This window comes from Saimiri boliviensis, chromosome 2, assembly GCF_048565385.1.
Source record: "Saimiri boliviensis isolate mSaiBol1 chromosome 2, mSaiBol1.pri, whole genome shotgun sequence".
Taxonomy (NCBI): Eukaryota; Metazoa; Chordata; class Mammalia; order Primates; family Cebidae; genus Saimiri; species Saimiri boliviensis.
In genome coordinates, this window is record NC_133450.1 from 32,628,406 (window position 1) to 32,647,913 (window position 19,508).

The 19,508-nt window shown below is 38.9% G+C and overlaps 1 protein-coding gene across 6 annotated transcripts in view; it reads right to left on the bottom strand.

Moving 5' to 3' along the window:
• The window catches only part of PCNX1 (pecanex 1), a 204,777-nt gene that overhangs the window by 17,433 nt on the left and 167,836 nt on the right, over nucleotides 1–19,508 (bottom strand). For all 6 annotated transcript variants that reach the window (XM_074393052.1, XM_074393051.1, XM_074393050.1 and 3 more), the window contains 2 exons: nucleotides 13,481–13,581; nucleotides 11,948–12,098 (listed from right to left, as the gene is read on the bottom strand). In XM_074393052.1, coding sequence (XP_074249153.1) covers nucleotides 11,948–12,098; nucleotides 13,481–13,581 — 252 coding nt within the window. The remainder of the gene's footprint in view (nucleotides 1–11,947; nucleotides 12,099–13,480; nucleotides 13,582–19,508) is intronic.

A 19,508-nucleotide genomic window follows, 5' to 3' on the forward strand; every position in this document is an offset into this window, starting at 1 on the left:
TGGAGAAAGATTTTTTTTTTTTTTTAAAAGACAGAGGTTTGCTTATTGTTGCCCAGGATGGAGTGCAATGGCACGATCTTAGCTCACCGCAACATCTACCTCCCAGGTTCAAACAATTCTGCCTCAGTCTCCTGAATAGCTGGGACTACAGGTGCGTTCTGCCATGCATGCCTACTTTTTGTATGTTTAGTAGAGATGGGGTTTCACCATGTTGGCCAGGATGGTCTTGATCTCCTGACCTCATGATCTCTCCACCTCAACCTCCCAAAGTGCTGGGATTACAGGTGTGAGCCACTGCACCGAGCCACCGCACCGGGCCATTGGAGAGAGATTTATTATGCAAATAGAAAACAAAAAAGAGCAGGGGTCACTACTCCTATAACAGATTCAAAATAGACTTTTAACAGTAAAAATGGACACAAAAGGTCATTACATAATGATAGAGGGTTCAATTTAACAAGAAGACATAACTATCCTCCATACATATGCACCCAATATTGCTGCACCCAAATTCATAAAACAAGGTTTTCTTGGCCTACAAAAATAATTAGCCACATAGTGATAGTAGGAGACTTCAATACCCCACTGATGGTGTTAGATCATTGAGACAAAAAACTAACAAAGAAATTCTGAACTTAAATTTGACACTTGGCCAACTGGATTTAATAGACGTCTACAGAATACTCTACCCATCAACCACAGAATATACATTATTTTCATCTGCACATAGAACATACCCTATGATCGACCACATGCTTGACCAAAAAGCAAGTTTCAATAAAATAAAAAAACCAAAATCATAGTAACCATACTCTGGGGCCACAGTGGAATAAAAACAGAAATCAATACCAAGAAGGTCTCTCAAAACCACACAACTACATGGAAATTAAACAACTTCCTTGTGAATGACTTTTGTGTAAAGAAATGAAAGTAAAGCAGAAATTTAAAAAATTCTTTGAAATAAACAAAAACAGAGACACAACATGCCAAAACCTCCAGGATGCAGCAAAGGCAGTGTTAAGAGGAAAGTTTATAGTGCTAATTGCCCTTATCGAAAAGTTAGAAAGATCTCAAATTAACAACCTAACACCACACCTGGAGGAACTAGAAAAACAAGAACAAACAAATTCCAAATGTAGCGGAAGAAAAGAAATGAGAGCAGAACTCAACAAAATTGAGAACAAAGACCCATATAAAGAATCCACGAAACCGAAAGTTGGTTCTTTGAGAGGATAAACAAGAACAGACCACTAGCTAAACAAAGAAAAGAGAGAAGGCCCAAATAAGCACAATCAAAAATGACAAAGGTGACATTACAACTGATTCTACAGAAATACAAAACATCATCAGAAACTATTACGAACAGCTCTATGCACACAAGCTAGAAAATCTAGAGGAAATGGATAAATTCCTAGAAAGATATAGTCTCCCAAGATTAAATCAAGAAGAAATCAAAACCCTGAACAAATACTGAGTTCTGAAATTGAATCCATAATAATAATAATTAAAAAAAAACCCTATCTACCAAAAAGCCCCAGATGAGGTGCATTCACAGTTGAATTTACTAAATGTATAAAGAAGAGTTGGTACCAATTCTAAGGAAACTATCACCCAACTCCGCTACAATAAAAAAAAAAAAAAAAAAAAAAAAAGGAAGGAATCCTCCCCAACTCATTCTGTGAATCCAGTATCATCCTGATACCAAAAACTTGGCAAAAAACACAGTGAAAAAAGAAAACTACAGGCCAATATTCTGATGAACATACATACAAAAATCCTCAACAAAATACTAGTGAACTGAATCCAGCAGCACTTGAAAGTTACTTTACCACAATCAAGTAGGCTTCATTCCTGGGATGCAAGGGTGGTTCAACAATATACAAGTCAATAAATGTGATTCACGACATAAACAAAATTAAAAACAAAAACCACATAATCAGCTCAACAGATGAAGAGAAAGCTTTTTTTTTTTTTTTTTTTTTTGAGACGGAGTTTCACTCTTGTTACCCAGGCTGGAGTGCAATGGCGCGATCTCGGCTCACCGCAACCTCCGCCTCCTGGGTTCAGGCAATTCTCCTGCCTCAGCCTCCTGAGTAGCTGGGATTACAGGCACGTGCCACCATGCCCAGCTAATGTTTTGTATTTTTAGTAGAGACGGGGTTTCACCATGTTGACCAGGATGGTCTCGATCTCTCGACCTCGTGATCCACCCGCCTCGGCCTCCCAAAGTGCTGGGATTACAAGCTTGAGCCACCGCGCCCGGCCGAGAAAGCTTTTAATAAAACCCCTTCATGTTAAAAACCCTCAACAAACTGGGCACTGGAGGAACAAACCTCAAAATAACCATCTATGACAAACCCATAGCCATCATACTGAATGGGCAAAAGCTGGAAGGACCCCCCTTGAGAACCAGAACAAAACAAGGATGTCCACTCTCACCACTCTTATTAAACACAGTACTGAAGTCCTAGCCACAGCAATCAGGCAGGAGAAAGAAAAAAAGCATCCAAATAGGAAAGTAAGTCAAAGTATCTCTCTTTGCTGCTGATATGATTCTATACCTAGAGAACCTAGAAAACTCTACCAAAAGGCTACAAAAACTGATAAATGACTTCAATCAAGTTTCAAGATACAAAAATCAGTGTACAAAAATCAGTAGCATTTCTACAAACCAGTAACATTCAAACTGAGAATCAAATCAATAACACAATCCCATCTATGAATACACACAAACACACACACTAGAATACATCTAACCAAGGAGGCAAAAGATCTCTACAAAGAGAACTACAAAACACTGCTGAAGGAAATCAGAAATGACACAAATGGAAAAACATTCCATGGGTTATGGACCGGATGAAATCAATACTGTTAAAATGACTATACTGCCCAAAGCAATCTACAGCCTCAATGCTATTCCTATCAAGCTACCAATGTAAATTTTCACAGAAATAGAAAAAAACTATTCTAAAATTATATAGAATCAAAAAAAGAGCCTGAACAGCCAAAACAGTTATAAATAAAAAGAACAAAGCCAGAGTTATCACATTACCTGACTTCAAATTATAAGGCTACAGTGATCAAAACAGCATGGTACAGGTAAAAGACAGACACACAAACCAACGGAACAGAACGAAGAATCCAGAAATAATGCTGTACACCTGCAGCCATCTGAGCTTCAACAAAGTTGTCAAAAATACGCAATGGAGAAAGGATTCCCTATTCAATAAATGGTGCTAGGGTAGCTGACTAGCCATTTGCAAAATGAAACCGGACTCCTACCTTTCACCACATACAAATATTAACTCAAGATGGATAAAAGATTTAAATGTAATACCTTAAAATTCTTCTATAAGAATCCTAGAAGAAAATCTAGGAAGCACCATGTTGGACATCAGCCTTGGTAAATAATTTATGAGCAAGTTCTCAAAAGCAATTGCAACAAAACCAAAAACTGACAAACGAGACCTAATTAAACCGAAGAGCGTCTGCACAGGAAAAGAAGATGTCAACAAAGTTAAACTGAAAACCTACAGGAGGGGAGAAATTATTCACAACTATGCATCCGACAATGGTCTAGTACCCATAATCTATAAGGAACTTAATTCAATAGGCAAACAACCCCATTAAAAAGTGGGCAAAAGACAAGAACAGATACTCCTCAAAATAAGACATACACGCAGCAAACAAATGTGGAAAAAAAAAAAAAAAGCTCAACAAGACGATCCATCAAAGAAATGCAAATCAAAACCACCATCTCATACCAGTCAGGATGACTATTACTAAAAAGTCAAAAAACAACAGAGGCTGGCGAGGCTGAGGAGAAAAGGGAATGCTCATACACTGTTGAAATGCATATTAGTTCAGTCATTGTGGAAAGCAGTTTGGAGATTTCTCAATAGACAAACAGAACTACCATTTGACCCAGCAATCCATTACCAGTATACGTCCAAAAGAAATTAAGTTGTTCTACCAAAAATACACATATACTCTTATGTTCACTGCAACACTATTAACAATAGCAAAGATGCACAATCAACCTAGGTGCCCATCAATGGTGAACTGAATCAAGGCAATAATGTATATATACACCATGGAATACCATGCAGCCATAAAAAAGAATTAAGTAGCTTCCTTTTGCAGCAATATGGATGTGGATGGAGGCCATTATCCTAAGCAAATTAGGATACTTCTTAGCAAGTTCCCCTCTTCTAGGAATTGCCTTTAGCTAACGGAACTGCCTGTGTAGGAAATGCTGGGGCTGGGTGGCGGTGGGGTGCACATCCTTCTCTGTATGAGGTGGAAAGTAAGGAAGTACACAGCCTAAGTTTTGGAGATATTGCTAATTTCAGAATTTCTTCTAGAATCCAGCTAAGGCTAGAATTCAGCTAAAATACATTTTGCTTAGCTACTTCCCTTTTCCATCCCACTTCTAACACTTCTCTACAAACACTTCTTGAGTGCACCCCTCAATTAATCTCTTGCAAAAGAATCCTGGACTCTAACCTGTTTCTAAACCGCTTGATCTAAGACAGCATTCGTAATATAGCGATAAGCAGTTCTTCACTTCTGTATATCGTACACCAACTCTCCTAATTTTTCTTTTAAACACTGAGTTCACATTTTCCTATACAAGCAGATAGCCAAGATGTCATATGATGTGCTGTCTTTTAGCAAATAGTTCTATTAGGAAAGGAATGCCATCTTTGTAGAGTAGTACTTTTACAATTAGTTGAATGAAAAAAAAAGTCGAGACATAGGCAATAATATTTTTATTACTTTTTTCCACTTTTTTTTTTCTGAGACAGGATCTCGCTTTGTCACCCAGGCTGGAGTGCAATAGCAGGATGGTAGCTCACTGCAACACTGACCGCCTTTGCTCAAGCAATCCTCTCACTTTAGTCTCCTGAGTACAGGCACACACACCCATGCCAGCTAATTTTTTAAAAAACTTTTTGGAGAGACAGGGTCTTGCTATGCTGACCAGGGTGATCTCAAAACACCCAGGCTGAAGCAATCCTCCTCCTGCCTCGGCCTCTCAAAGTGCTGGGGTTACAGGTGAAACCCACTATACCTGGCCAATAACCATATTCTTAAGGAAATGAACAAAAAGTTGGAAATTATCAGGCATTCCCCAAGTGGAAAATGTTGAATCTTGTTTAAATGTCTCGTTTCACTGGCTTTAAAATGGTTGAATGAATGCAAAGTTCTATGTACACTGAAAACTGTGAGATGCCTTTGTATGTGGTAATTTGGAAAGATGTCTACATCATATTAAATGAAAAAAAAAAATAGCATAACCGGGCGCGGTGGCTCAAGCCTGTAATCCCAGCACTTTGGGAGGCCGAGGCGGGTGGATCACGAGGTCGAGACATCGAGACCATCCTGGTCAACATGGTGAAACCCCGTCTCTACTAAAAATACAAAAAACTAGCTGGGCGTGGTGGCGCGTGCCTGTAATCCCAGCTACTCAGGAGGCTGAGGTAGGAGAATTGCCTGAACCCAGGAGGCGGAGGTTGCGGTGAGCCGAGATCACGCCATTGCACTCCAGCCTGCATAACAAGAGCGAAACTCCGTCAAAAAAAAAAAAAAAAAAAAAATAGCATGTTACAATTAATTTGTCTAGCAAAATTGCATTTTTAAAAAGGAACATATCATACATGTAGATGGAAATATATGTGCTTAGAAGAAATCAGAAAATATATATCAAATTACTGGCAGTGATTGCTTCTTGGGGGTACCATACAAGAATATGGAGTGATGAAAAGATGTTTATTATTGGGCAATGTTTACTTTTTAAGAATATTAAAGAGATAATGTTATCAGTTTTAGTGGTAAAAGTTTTCAGAAGAATTTTAGGAATATACTTGAAATGTTATAAGAAGATGCACAGGATATACTACTTTTTTAGAACAATGAAACTCATTCATTAAACAAACATTTAAAGGCCACTGTACCAAGCAAGGAGTATAAATATTAATTCGAAATTATTTTTGTTCTCAAGGATATCACAGACTGTAAAATTTTCATCACACTATCATATGTAAACTCATTTGGATTTTGATTGGTTTATTTTAGTTCTAACAATTATGTAATCCTCAAAGAGTACTAATAACAAAGAAAAATAAATGAAGAAAGATATCTTACAAAATAAATAGAGGATGAGAAAGAGAACAGAAGAAAAAAGCAATTTGCTTAATCTGAGTTTTGATTAATCTTCTACAAAACTGGGACGAAAATAACTTTCTGGGTTGTAGTGATCTAATGCATATGAAAGTGCTTTGTACATCGTAACAGTTTCTTACTGTTTTTTTTTTGTTTTTTTTTTTTTAGAAACAAGGTCTTGCTCTGATGCTCAGGCTGGAGTGCAGCAATGCAATCATAGCTCATTGTAACCTCAAATTTTTGGACTCAAGCAATCTCCCATCTCAGCTTCCCAAGTAGCTTGGACTAAAGGCATGTGATACCCTGCCTGGCTAATACTTATGTTTCTTTTTTGCAGAGACGTGGTCTCACTATGTTGACCAGGCTGGTCTTAAACTCCTGGCCTCAAGAGATCCTCCCACACCGGCCTCCCAACATGTTGGGATTATAGGCGTTAGGCACCACGTCCAGCAGATCATAACAGTTTCAATTAACAGAAAGTAAGCACATGTAATACATATGGTTGGAGGGGAGTGGGGAAAGAACTAGAAAGAAAAAAGTTCAAAAACACCTATGAAGTACTAAAAGTACATCATCAAAGACCATGTCTGAAAGGCAAAGGTTAATAGAAATTTTATATTTTCAGCTTTCTGGAAACAGAATCTTTTTAAAAGTCGTTTGAAATACAATTTACAATAAAATTCACCCATTTGAAGTATAGAGTTAGATGCATCTCGACAAATGTGCATACCCAGGTAACCATTGCTGCAATCTAGACAGAGGGCATTTCCATCCTGCCTCCTGTATTTACTCTCTAAACTCCAAGCAACCACTGATCTGCTGTTTGTTATAGTTCTTTTTATTCCTGAGTAATATTCTGTTGTGTGAATATACCATAATTGGTATGCCTGTCTGCTGATGGACATTTGAGTAGTTTCCAGTTGGAAGTTATTATGAATAAAAACTCTATAAACATTTGTGTTTAAGTCTTTGTGTAGACATATGCAGTTGACCCTGGAACAATGCAGGGGTTAGGAGTGCCTACTCCCTATGTACTCTAAAATCCTCATATAGCCTTTGACTCCCCAAAAATGTTAACTACAAACACCTTACTGTTGACTGGAAGCCTTTCCAATAATATAGTCAATTAACACATATCTTGTATTTTACACATATTATATACTGTATTCTTATAATAATGTAAGCTAGAGAATAGAAAATATTAAGAAAATCAAAAGGAAGAGAAAATACATTTACTATTCATCAAGTGGAAGTGGATCATCACAAAGTTCTTCAACTTTGTCATCTTCACATTTGGACTAGGCTGAGAAAGAGGAAAAGGAGGGGTTGGTTTTGCAGTCTCATCTCAGAGGTGGCAGAGGTGGAGGAGGCGAAGGAGAGGAAAGAGAAGCAGGCACACTTAGTGTAACTTTACCAAAAACATTACACTTTTCTGACATTTTTCCGTTTTCATTTCTTTAAGAATGTTTCCATATAGGACCAATTCTACTACCACCTTTTGCTTTAGTTTTAGTGCCCATATCACAGAAGGGTCCATGCTGTAAAATAAGTCAAAAGCAGTCTTGAATAATCAGAATCATTCCACCAGACTGTGTAAAGTTAACTTGTTTTCTGGCACTGCTTCTTTGTCTTCCACATCATCTGGCACTGGTTTGGGGGCACTCGTCTCCATCAAGTCATCTTCTGTTAATATCTCTGGTAGGGTGTTTAATAGCTTTTGAATTTCTCCAAGAGTCACACCTTGTAACCCTTCATCCCCTACTCTTTTTTTTTTTCCTCTGTATTCACATCTCTTTCATGATTTCCTTGATTGGCTCTATCATAAATCTTGTGAAGTCATGTACAACATCTGGACACAGTTTTCTCTAGCAGAAATTTATTATTTTGGGTTTGATGGCTTTCACGGCTTTTTCTACAACAAAAATGGCATCTTCAATGGTGTAATCTTTCTAACTTTCATGATGTTCTTTCAGGGTTCTCTTCCATAGCACTGACAATCCTTTCCATTGAGTACCATGTGCAATGAGCCTTAAAAGTCTTTATCATACCTTGATCTGGAGGCTGAATTAGAGATACTGTTGGAGGCAAGGAGACCACTTCCACACCTTCAGTGTTGAACTCATGAGGTTCTGGGTGGCCAAAGGTACTGTCCAGTATCAAAAGAACTTTAAAAGAAGGTCCTTTACTGGCAAGGTACTTCCTGACTTCAGGGACAAGGCATTGGTAGAACCGATCCAGGAAAAAAAAAGTTCTCTTTGTCTAGGCCTTCTTGTACAAATCAAAATAGCAGGTAGTGTTTATTTTTTCCCTTCAAGATTTAGGAGTCAGTGGCTTTACAGGTAAAGACAGTCCTGATCATAAATCCCACTGCATTTGCACAAAACAGTAAACTTAGCTTACCCATTCCTGCCTTAAATTCTGGTGCTTGCTTCTCTTCCTTACTAAAAAATGTCCTTTGTGGTTCCCCCAACTCCACTCCTGCCACAGAATACGGCACTTTCACCTGCATTAAAGAGCTGTACAGGCAGATATCCTTTCTCCTCAATGATTTTCTTAATGGCATCTGGGAATTCATTTGCTGCCTCTTCCTTGGCAGAAGCTGCTTCGCCTGTTATCTTGACATTTTTAAAGCCAAAGCTCTTTCTAAAATTATCAAGCCATCCTTTGCTGGCATTAAACTCCAGCTTTATATTGTTCACCTTCCTTGTGCTTTAATTTGCCATATAATGACTTCACTTTTACTTGAATCATATTAGTGTTTATATGATTTACTTGAATCATATTAGTGTTTATATGTTTATATGATGTCTTTCTTACAGCAATCCTGCATCCAACATAAAAGCTGTATTTTCAACAGGAGATGAAAAGGTACTATGTAAAATGTGCAAGCTTTTCCACCTGCTGGTGTAGTAACAGTGGAAGCTTCACAAATTTTTTTTCCATACTGGTCCCTAGAATGGATTTACTTGTCTTGGAATGGTGGGCAACCACAGTTACAGACCTCAGTCTATGGCATGTATAAAGCAATTCAACCTTTCCTTTTACTGTTACAACTTTTCTCTGCTTCTTGGGAGCCTTTTCAGCATCACTAGTGGCACTTTGAATGGGTCTTATGGTGTTATTCAAGGTTTATGGTACTGCACTAAACACAATGAGAAATACACCAGAATTGTAAGAATCATTTTTTATTGAAATACACAATTTACTGGAAAGGTGAACTGCTCACACAGAGATGATTAGTGTCACATGGCATTTTAAGCATATTCCCAACATTTGAGCTCACTGCAGTAGCAACAGACTATGAAATTGCTGTAGTGGTATAATATTAATATGTACCACAGTTAACTTTATGCAGTTACAATTTAATATCGCATCTTTATGTTTGTTTACATTTCTCTCAACTGCAGATGGTGCTATGTACAGTCTACAAGTGTTTTTGTAAGTTTTGATAAATTTTAACTTTTTATAATAGATTTCTATGTTTTATGGTAGCAAATAATAAAACAAACTATTATCTATGTATTTTTATTCATTCATGACATACCTAAGTTTGTCTTATTTTATTGCTATTTCTATGTTTTGTAGTTCATGTTTTTCAAATTGTTGCAAATCTCCAAAAAAGTTTCCAATACATTTACTGAAAAAAATCTGTGTATAAATATACTTATGCAGTTCAAACCTGTGCTGTTCAAGGGTCAACTGTACTTTCATTCTCTTATGTAAAGATCTAGAAGTAGAATTGTTGGGTTGTAAGGTAGATGCATATATCCTTTATTTTAGTATATAAGTCTATTGTTCACTTTTATGGATTTTCATGAGCCTGTGAACTTTGGCAATGACCAGTACAGATTTACACATCTATAATTTCCTGCCTGAGAAATCCTCATAGACAACCCAATTTCTTGCTCAAAGTGATGATCAATAAATGGCTGTTGTTTATGACTTCATAGGTTAATCTCCATCTTCCTAGAAGGTATATCAGAATTAAGGAACTTCTCCAGGTTGCATTACATTCTCCACCTCTTCTCCTCCCCTCAGCCCTCCATGGCTCCTGAGTTCCAATTCTACATCCTCACCTCCCTGTTTATAACTGTTGTCAGTCCTGGCTAATGATGGGAGAGTGGCTATATCCAAGTGTGTTGGGCCAGAATATAAAGTAAAGAATCACTGATATTGGCAATAATGCCACAGCCAAGGGAATATTTAAGGAAGGAGACTTGGCAGCAATAGGTAAGACAGTGCTTGTAAGAAGAGACTAGGGGCAGGCACCCAAGGCATCAGAAGCTTTAAATTCTGTGCTCAGTTTAATCTCAACAAATTCAGATAAAATATCTGTCATAAAACTTATTATTAATTAAATAAGTTTGTCAGAAGCTATTAGAAAATTATGCTATAAAAAAGAAGAGTATTTCTTATAAAGCAGATATATACTTGGTACCTTTCCAGAAATACCTAAGTTTTAAAAACCTTTTAATCTGAATTATCTTTCTGAAAATGCATTGAATTTTGTCTCAAAACTCTAAAGCTAGTCTGAAGATGGACAATTCTATTTGATCCCAAATCAGTATCTCCCCCATCATCCTCAAATAGTGTTCCATTTTTCACAGAGATTTTCAAATAATGTATCCCTTATTAGTAATGTTCCTAAAGAAAGTGAGATTGTTAACTTAATTCTCATACTTTAGATTGTACTAAAATGACTTGAAGAGTAAGCCACAATTTGGGAGCAAAAGATTCAATTAGATTTCAGCACTGCAGATACACTTTAATGAGCCTTATTGTGGGGTCTCTGTCATCAGATTTGATAACCATTGTCCTGTGGAATGATTAGAGGAACAAGTGCCAGTACTTAATTTCACAATATATTCTTGCAATGATCTAGGGCTTGACAATGCATTGTGGAGCTCACTTTTAATGTCATTACCCTACTAAGATATTTAGCTAAGCCTAAGTCTGTCTTAACCATCTATTATTCTATATAACACATGGAATGAAATTCATCATTCAGTAACAGCAGCACCTGTAACACTCCTGAAGTGTTACTATACTACATTTAGAGTTGGCTAATATTCATACAAGAAATAGACAGGAATTACAATCATATGAAGTCAAAACAAGCATTATGGGGGCCAAGGACCTTTACTTATAGCTTATAAATAATTTTTCTTTTTCTTCACATTTCATAGCTGTATCAGTCACTCTCTAATGTTAATATTCAAATTTACTACTAGAAACATAGGTTCAGGTTTTAAAGATTTAAAATATCTTGTCATGAAATCACATTTTTCTTTTATTCAGATCAGAATATTTCTCAAAAGGTTCCTAAAACACGTAACTTGGAAGTTGATACGGTTTGGTTGTGTCCTTACCCAAATCTCATCTTGAATCGTAGTTTCCATAATCCCCACGCGTCCTGAAAGGGGCCTGGTGGAAGGTAACTGAATCGTGGGAGCAGTTACCCCCATGCTGCTGTTCTCATGATAGTGAGTGAGTTCTCATGAGAGCTGATGGTTTTATAAGGAGTTTCCCCCCGCTTTTACTCAGCACTTCTCCTTGCTGCTGACATGTGAAGTAGGATATGTTTGCTTCCCCTTCCGAATGACTGTAAGTTTCCTAAGGCCTCCCTACCCCTGTGAAACTGAGTCAATTAAACCTCTTTCTTTTATTAATTACCCAATCTCAGGTAACTCTTATAGCAGCGTGAGAACGAACTAATACCGAAGTCACTTGAAGAAGGATCAGTAAACACCAGTAATGAATTAAAAATATCTCATCTTCTTACCTGATGAAGTTTAATGGACATACGGATCCCAGGGACTACTACTTTCCTTAGCAATTCCATGTCAGCAAAGATCCATTCATCTCGAATTGAAGAAATACGGAAATCTCCTTTAAATAGGGCATGCAATCCATAGAGGAATGACTCTAAATTACTGTTAAGATTGGAGATAAAAGTTCACATGTTTTGACAAAGGTCTTCCATGACACTGATTCCTACATCTGGGTGTGCATCAGAATCACCTGGGAGTGTTTTGAAAATACAGCTTCCAGGAACTAACATCAGAACCCTGAACGAGAATCACAAGAGATAGGGCCTGTTCAACCTGGGACCCTTATTTATGAACCACTGTAACAGTGAGTCCAGGAAAATAAACAATAGGCAAAGAGCCTATAAGTTAAAATAAATTAAGAAAAGCTTAAGGGAAAACATGTAGTTATTAAAGAAAAAATTTAAAATATGTGGTATTTCTTAATTCTGATTCATTTGGATGTATATGTTAGGAAATCCAGTTTAGATTTAGAGTTTCCAAATCTAATATATGACTATGTCAAAAGTATAAACACCCTGGACAAAGACTGCAAGGAAATATGAAAAAATAGAAATAAATGAATTTATTTAAAAAATAGATGTAAACGGGAGGAGACCAATCAAAATTCATGGGGTGGTTATATTTTAAAATGTCTTAAATTCATTATATTCTCATTATCAGCGGTTACCCACATGTGTGTGAATTTTTTGTTGTTGTTGTTCTTATTGCCCAGGGTGGAGTGCAGTGGTGTGATCATGGCTCACTACAACTTCTGCTTCTTGGGTTCAAGTGCTTGTGCCTCAGCCTCCTGAGTAGCTAGGACTACAGGCACTCAGCCATCACCATGCCCAGCTAAATTTTATATTTTAGTAGAGATGAGGTTGCACCATGTTGGCCAGGCTGGTCTCAAACTCCTGACCTCAGGTGATCCACTCGCCTCGGCCTCCCAAAGTGCTGGGATTACAGGTGTGAGTCACGATGCCCAGCCACATGTGTGAATTTTAAAAACCAGTTCTGTTAACCAGTTAGGACAACTCAACTATGTCTAAGAAGATGTTATATAGAGGCCGGGCGCTGTGGCTCATGCCTGTAATCCCAGCACTTTGGGAGGCCGAGGCGGGTGGATCACAAGGTCAAGAGATTGAGACCATCCTGGTCAACATGGTGAAACCCCGTCTCTACTAAAAATACAAAAAATTAGCTGGGCATGGTGGTGCGTGCCTGTAATCCTAGCTACTCAGGAGGCTGAGGCAGGAGAATTGCCTGAATCCAGGAGGCGGAGGTTGTGGTGAGCTGAGATCGCGCCGTTGCTCTCCAGCCCGGGTAACAAGAGCGAAACTCCATCTCCAAAAAAAAAAAAAAAGAAGATGATATATAGAAATATAAAATCTAAAAAGACTTAACAATAAAGTAGCATAGAATACATGCTTCCATGAAAAATGATTTTAGATTTAAGTTATACAGCTTCCCATACTCTCTTCCTCAGAACAAAATGCCTTCTTTACCTGGACATATGATGGGATGCAGTCCCCAGAGCTCTCCGTCCAAGTACACAGAGTCCATAACAGAGAGTCACCAGGGAAGAATCTTTGTCCACATCCAGTGGCTTTAAAAAACAAAGAACATTAGTTTTCAGAAAGGTATGGAAGTATTTAACAAATCACAACTCTAATTAACATAGAATCATAAAAAATTCAAAAAGTACATAATTTCTATCCCTCAAAATAAGTTTAGTAATAAAACAGTATGAAATGAAGCATGAATGTGTATGGGGATACACATATCCTTAATAAAATCTAAAATTTCCTAATAATGGAACATAATTAAAACAAAAAACTGACAATATTATATTAGGATTTTAGCTAAAGATTTCAAAGTACTTACTGAGATTATTGATATCACCCTCTTCCGAAAATACGATATTTCTATTAGCTACTTATTTTTTTTTCTCATTTCTGACCATAACTTGAAAGCAGGCTATTAGTGGCAGCTGTGTTTGCCTATTAGTGACTAGTAAAGAAAATCAAGTTGATATTCATAAAATAATGTTTCCCATCAAAACCTTTTCATTTTTTAACAATTGCATACCTTACAATTGAAAGAAGCTAGTAACTCTCCTCCGTTTATCCCTCTAAGAAAGCCCAAATAATAATCACTGATCACCTTATATAATACTAAAGAGCAGTATCTTAGTTACCAGAAAAAACAATCGAGGGCAGTGCTTCTCAAAGTATAGTCCTAAGACAAACAGCATTAACATCACCTGGAAACTAGTTAGAAATGCAAATCTCTGGCCACTCCAGATCTCTGAAATCAAATTCTGGAGGTGGAGTTCAGCAATCACTCTTCAGGTGATTCTAATGCATGCTAAAGGTGAAGAATCAAGGCTGGGCGAGGTGGCTCAAGCCTGTAATCCCAGCACTTTGGGAGGCCGAGGCGGGTGGATCACGAGGTCAAGAAATCGAGACCATCCTGGTCAACATGGTGAAACCCCATCTCTACTAAAAAATACAAAAAATCAGCTGGGCATGGTGGCACGTGCCTGTAATCCCAGCTACTCAGGAGGCTGAGGCAGGAGAATTGCCTGAACCCAGGAGGTGGAGGTTGCAGTGAGCCAAGATCGCGCCATTGCACTCCAGCCAGGGTAACAAGAGTGAAACTCTGTCTCAAAAAAAAAAAAAAAAAAAGTGAAGAATCAATGATACAGGCTAATAATTAGCTTAATTATTCTAACATTGCCAATGGTATTTATTTTTTGCTTTATAAACCATTAACTTATAAACACAATAGGGGAGCGGTCTAAGATATAAACTTACTACTGATTGGTTAATTGTCATTAACTCAATAATTTAATTAATGGCAACTGTCTTAGAGATGTCCTAGTTGCTTGCTAGTTAGATTGTTTCTAAAGATGTATTACCTCGTATAGCACCTAGTCTAGTTTCATCAAGTAGGCATTTTGAAAAAAATTTGAGGTCCAGGATACAAAACAGTAAATAAAGAGTATGAGAGCACTAGTTTGAAGAAATACAAGAAAAAATAAAAGAGAGTGGATGTAGACTTGAAGCTGTATAAAGAAAAAATACTAACGGTAGTTACAATGGGTGATTTTCATTCTTTTTTTCTTCTTCCCTATCTCCCTTCCCCTGTCAACTTTATGGGGTAAAAATGTATTGTTTCTGTGATGAGAATTGTTTTTTTAATTCAGTTCAGCTTTACCTCTGTCAAGATGATGCAACAGAGACCACATTTACCCCGTACTTGAAATAGCCAAAAAACTGGGCAATACACATGAAACAACAGTTTTCAGTCACTGGACACTAGTCCCCAAGAGACAGGAAAAAAAATGAGGTAGCCTTACAATTGACTGAGCTTTCTACCTAGAGAGTTTCCAGACCACAGCAAAAGAAAGGGGAGCACAGATTGAGCCAGAGGCCTCGGAGTCAGCTGGAGCTCACAGGGCAGAATGCTAGAGAGGAGAGAACAAGGCGAGGGTACTTGGAGATCTGCAATAGAGTGCTGATAAGCACACGCAAAGAGGACCCAAGACTGATAAAAGAATCATCTGAAAAGAACAGGAAGGAACAATGAAAAACCTTGGCTAGAACACTGAGGATGTATTGTCTTGGTCATGGGGAAGAATTAGCCCCAGACTAACAACTGCTCTGGTCCCTGCAAAGCAAGCCCTGAAAGAATCAAACTGTCTCCAAAGAATTTAAGTGTGTTACAAAACAAAGTTCAAGGATTAGTTACAGAAATACATAAATATCCACCACCCTTGAGGGTAAAATTAATCAAGTCTGGCATCTAATAAAAAAATTGACAGGCATGCAAGTAGCAGGTAAACAGGACCCATAATAAGAATAACAATCAATTAACCACTCAATCAAAACTGACCCACAACTGACACAGATGTTAGCAACTATTTTAACTATATTCCATAAGCTCAAGAAGGCAGAGGAATAACTGAGCAAGTTAAATGCGGCAAGATTTGTAGAAAGGTCCTAAATCAAACTTCTAAAGATAGAAAATGAAGCAATGTCTGAGATAAAAAGTATACTGGGTGGGATCACTGGCATACTAATTCAGAAGAAAAGATAAATGATCTCAAAAACTTAGCAACAGAAACTATACAAGATAAAATAGAGAAAAAGGACTGAAAATAAATGAACAGGGTGTCAGGGAGCTGTAGGATAATCGAGCAGCCTAATATAAATATAATTGGAGTTCTTGCAAAAGGGGGAGAGGAAAACAGAAAAAGCTGTTTTTAATAATGATGGAGGGAGCGCCTTGGAGTAATCCAACTCCAATCCTTGTTGATAAGAACAGAGAACCGGGCACCTGTATGGCTACTAAGGATAGGCTGAAGCTGGGGTCTGGGCCTTATGACTGAGAAGACTGTTAAAGCAAAAATGTCTATTCCTGCCTCGATGGCACCTATCCAGAAGTAGAAAATTGCTCCCCTTTTAATCCTACAGATTTTGAAGAATTCTGACCTGCCCGAGGAGCACCAGATTGCATACCTCCCCTCGAATGGAGTGCCTCTGGTGGTTCTGGATGGGGCAGAGAACTGGAAAAGCTGTTACCACTGGGGTCTCCCCTCACCAGGGAAGATGCCCTCTCTACCACAGGAAGCCAGTTTGTTGCAGTCTCCTTTAGTCATTCTGTTGACCATGAATGTTTGCTTATGACAAAGATATTTATATTTCTTAGTGCTTTATAGTTTGTTTGTATTAATAAAACATTTCTTTAATACATTTTTTTTAATGATGAAAAGTCCCCAAATCTGAAGAAAATGATGTACCTACAGAGTCAAGAATCTCAATGGACTTCAAGAACAAGAAACAGGTGGCTGGCAAAATGGCCCAATAGGAACATCTCTAGTCTGCAGCTCTCAGCGAGATCAACACAGAAGGTGGGTGATTTCTGCATTTCCAACTGAGATACCTGGTTCATCAGGGACAGGTTAGATAGTAGGTGCAGCCCATGGAGGGCTAGCTGAAGCAGGGCATTGCCTCACCTGGAAAGCGCAAGGGGTCAGAGAACTCCCTCCCATAGCTAAGGGAAGATGTGAGGGACTGTGCCATGAGGAACAATGCCCAGATACTACACTCATACCAGGGTTTTCACGACCCACAGACCAGGAGATTCCCTCAGGTGCCTACACCAGCAGTGCCCTGGGTTTCAAGCACAAAACCGGGTGGTCATTTGGGCAGATACCGAAGTAGCTGCAGGAGCTTTTAATCATACCTCAGTAGAACCTGGAACACCAGTGAGACAGAACCATTCACTCCCCTGGAAAGGGGGCTGAAGCCAGGGAGCCAAGTGGTCTAGCTCAGCAGATCCCACTGCCACGGAGCCCAGCAAGCTAAGATGCACTGGCTTGAAATTCTCGTTGCCAGCACAGCAGTCTGAAGTCGACCTGGGACAGCTGGAGCTTGGTGGGGGGAGGGGCATCCACCATTATGGAGGCTTGAGTAGGCGGTTTTCCCCTCAATGTGTAAACAAAGCCACTGGTAAGTTAGGACTGTCTGTCCCTTAGCAGAGCCCTAAAGCAGTGCCACAAAGCCACTGTAGCCAGACTGCCTCTCTACATTCCTCCTCTCTGGGCAGAACATCTCTGAAAGAAAGCAGCCCCAGTCAGGGCTTATAGATAAAAGTCCCATCTCCCTGGGACAGAGCACCTGGGGGAAAGGGGAGCTGGGGGCGCAGCTTCAGCAGACTTAAACATTCCTGCTGGCTGGCTCTGAAGAGAGCAGCGGCTCTCCCAGCACAGCACTCAAGCTCTGCTAAGGGACAGACTGCCTCCTCAAGTGGGTGCCTGACTGCTTTACCTCCTGACTGGGAAACACCTCCCAGCAGGGTTCGACAGACACCGCATACAGGAAAGCTCCACTGGCATCTGGCGGGTGCCTCTCTGGGACAAAGCTTCCAGAGGAAGGAACAGGCAGCAATCTTTGCGGTTCTGCAGCTTCCACTGGTGATACCCAGGCAAACGGGGTCTAGAGGAGACCTCCAGCAAACTCCAGCAGACCTGCAGCAGAGGGACCCGACTATTAAAAGGAAAACTAACAAACAGAGAGGAATAGCATCAACATCAACAAAATGAATGTCGACACAAAAACCCCATTCGACGGTCACCAGCATCAAAGAACAAAGGTATGTAAATCCGCAAAGAGGAGGAAAAACCAGCACAAAGAGGCTGAAAATTCTAAAAATCAGAACACCTCTTCTCCTCAAAGGGATCACAACTCCTTGCCAGCAAGGAAATAAAACTGAATGGAGAATGAGTTTGATGAACTAACAGAAGTAGGCCTCAGAAGGTGGTAATAACAAACTCCTCTGAGCTAAAGATGCATGTTCTAACCCAATACAAGGAAGCTAAGAATCTTAAGAAAAGGCTAGAGGAATTGCTAACTAGAATAAATAGTTTAGAGAAGAATATAAATGACAAAGCTGAAAAACACAGCACGAGAACTTCGTGAAGCATACACAAGTATCAATAGCTGAATTGATAAAGCAGAAGAAAAGATATCAGAGATTAAAGATGAACTTAATGAAATAAAGCGTGAAGACAAGATTAAAGAAAAAAGAATAAGGAACAAATAAAATCTCCAAGAAATATGGGACTATGTGAAAAAACCAAACCTATGTTTGATTGGTGAACTTAAAAGTGACAGGGAGAATGAAACCAAGTTGGAAAATACTCTTCAGGATATTATCCAGGAGAACTTCCCCAACCTAGCAAGATAGGCCAATATTCAAAACTAGGAAATTCAGAGAACACCACAAAGACACTCCTTGAGAAGAGCAACCCCAAGACACATAATCATCAAATTCACCAAAGTTGAAATAAAGTAAAAAATGTTTAAGGGCAGCCAGAGAGAAAGGTCAGGTTATCCACAAATGGAAGCCCAACAGACTAATAGTGGATCTCTCTGTGGAAATCCTGCAAGCCAGAAGAGAGTGGGGGCCAATATTCAACATTCTTAAAGAAAAGAATTTTCAGGCTGGGTGCGGTGGCTCAAGCCTGTAATCCCAGCACTTTGGGAGGCCGAGGTGGGTGGATCACGAGGTCAAGAGATCGAGACCATCCTGGTCAACATGGTGAAACCCCATCTCTACTAAAAATACAAAAAATTAGCTGGGCATGGTGGCACATGCCTGTAATCCCAGCTACTCAGGAGGCTGAGGCAGGAGAATTGCCTGAACCCAGGAGGCGGAGGTTGCAGTGAGCCAAGATCGCGCCATTGCACTCCAGCCTGGGTAACAAGAGCGAAACTCCGTCTCAAAAAAAAAAAAAGAATTTTCAACCCACAATTGCACATCCAGCCAAACTAAGCATTATGCTTCTCCTTGACGCAAATGAGAAATAAAATCCTTTACAGACAAGCAAATGCTGAGAGATTTTATCACCACTAGGCCAGCCTTATAAGAGCTCCTGAAGAAAGATTAAATATGGAAAGGAAAAACCAATACCAGTCACTGCAAAAACATAACAAATTGTAAAGACCATCCACACTATGAAGAAAC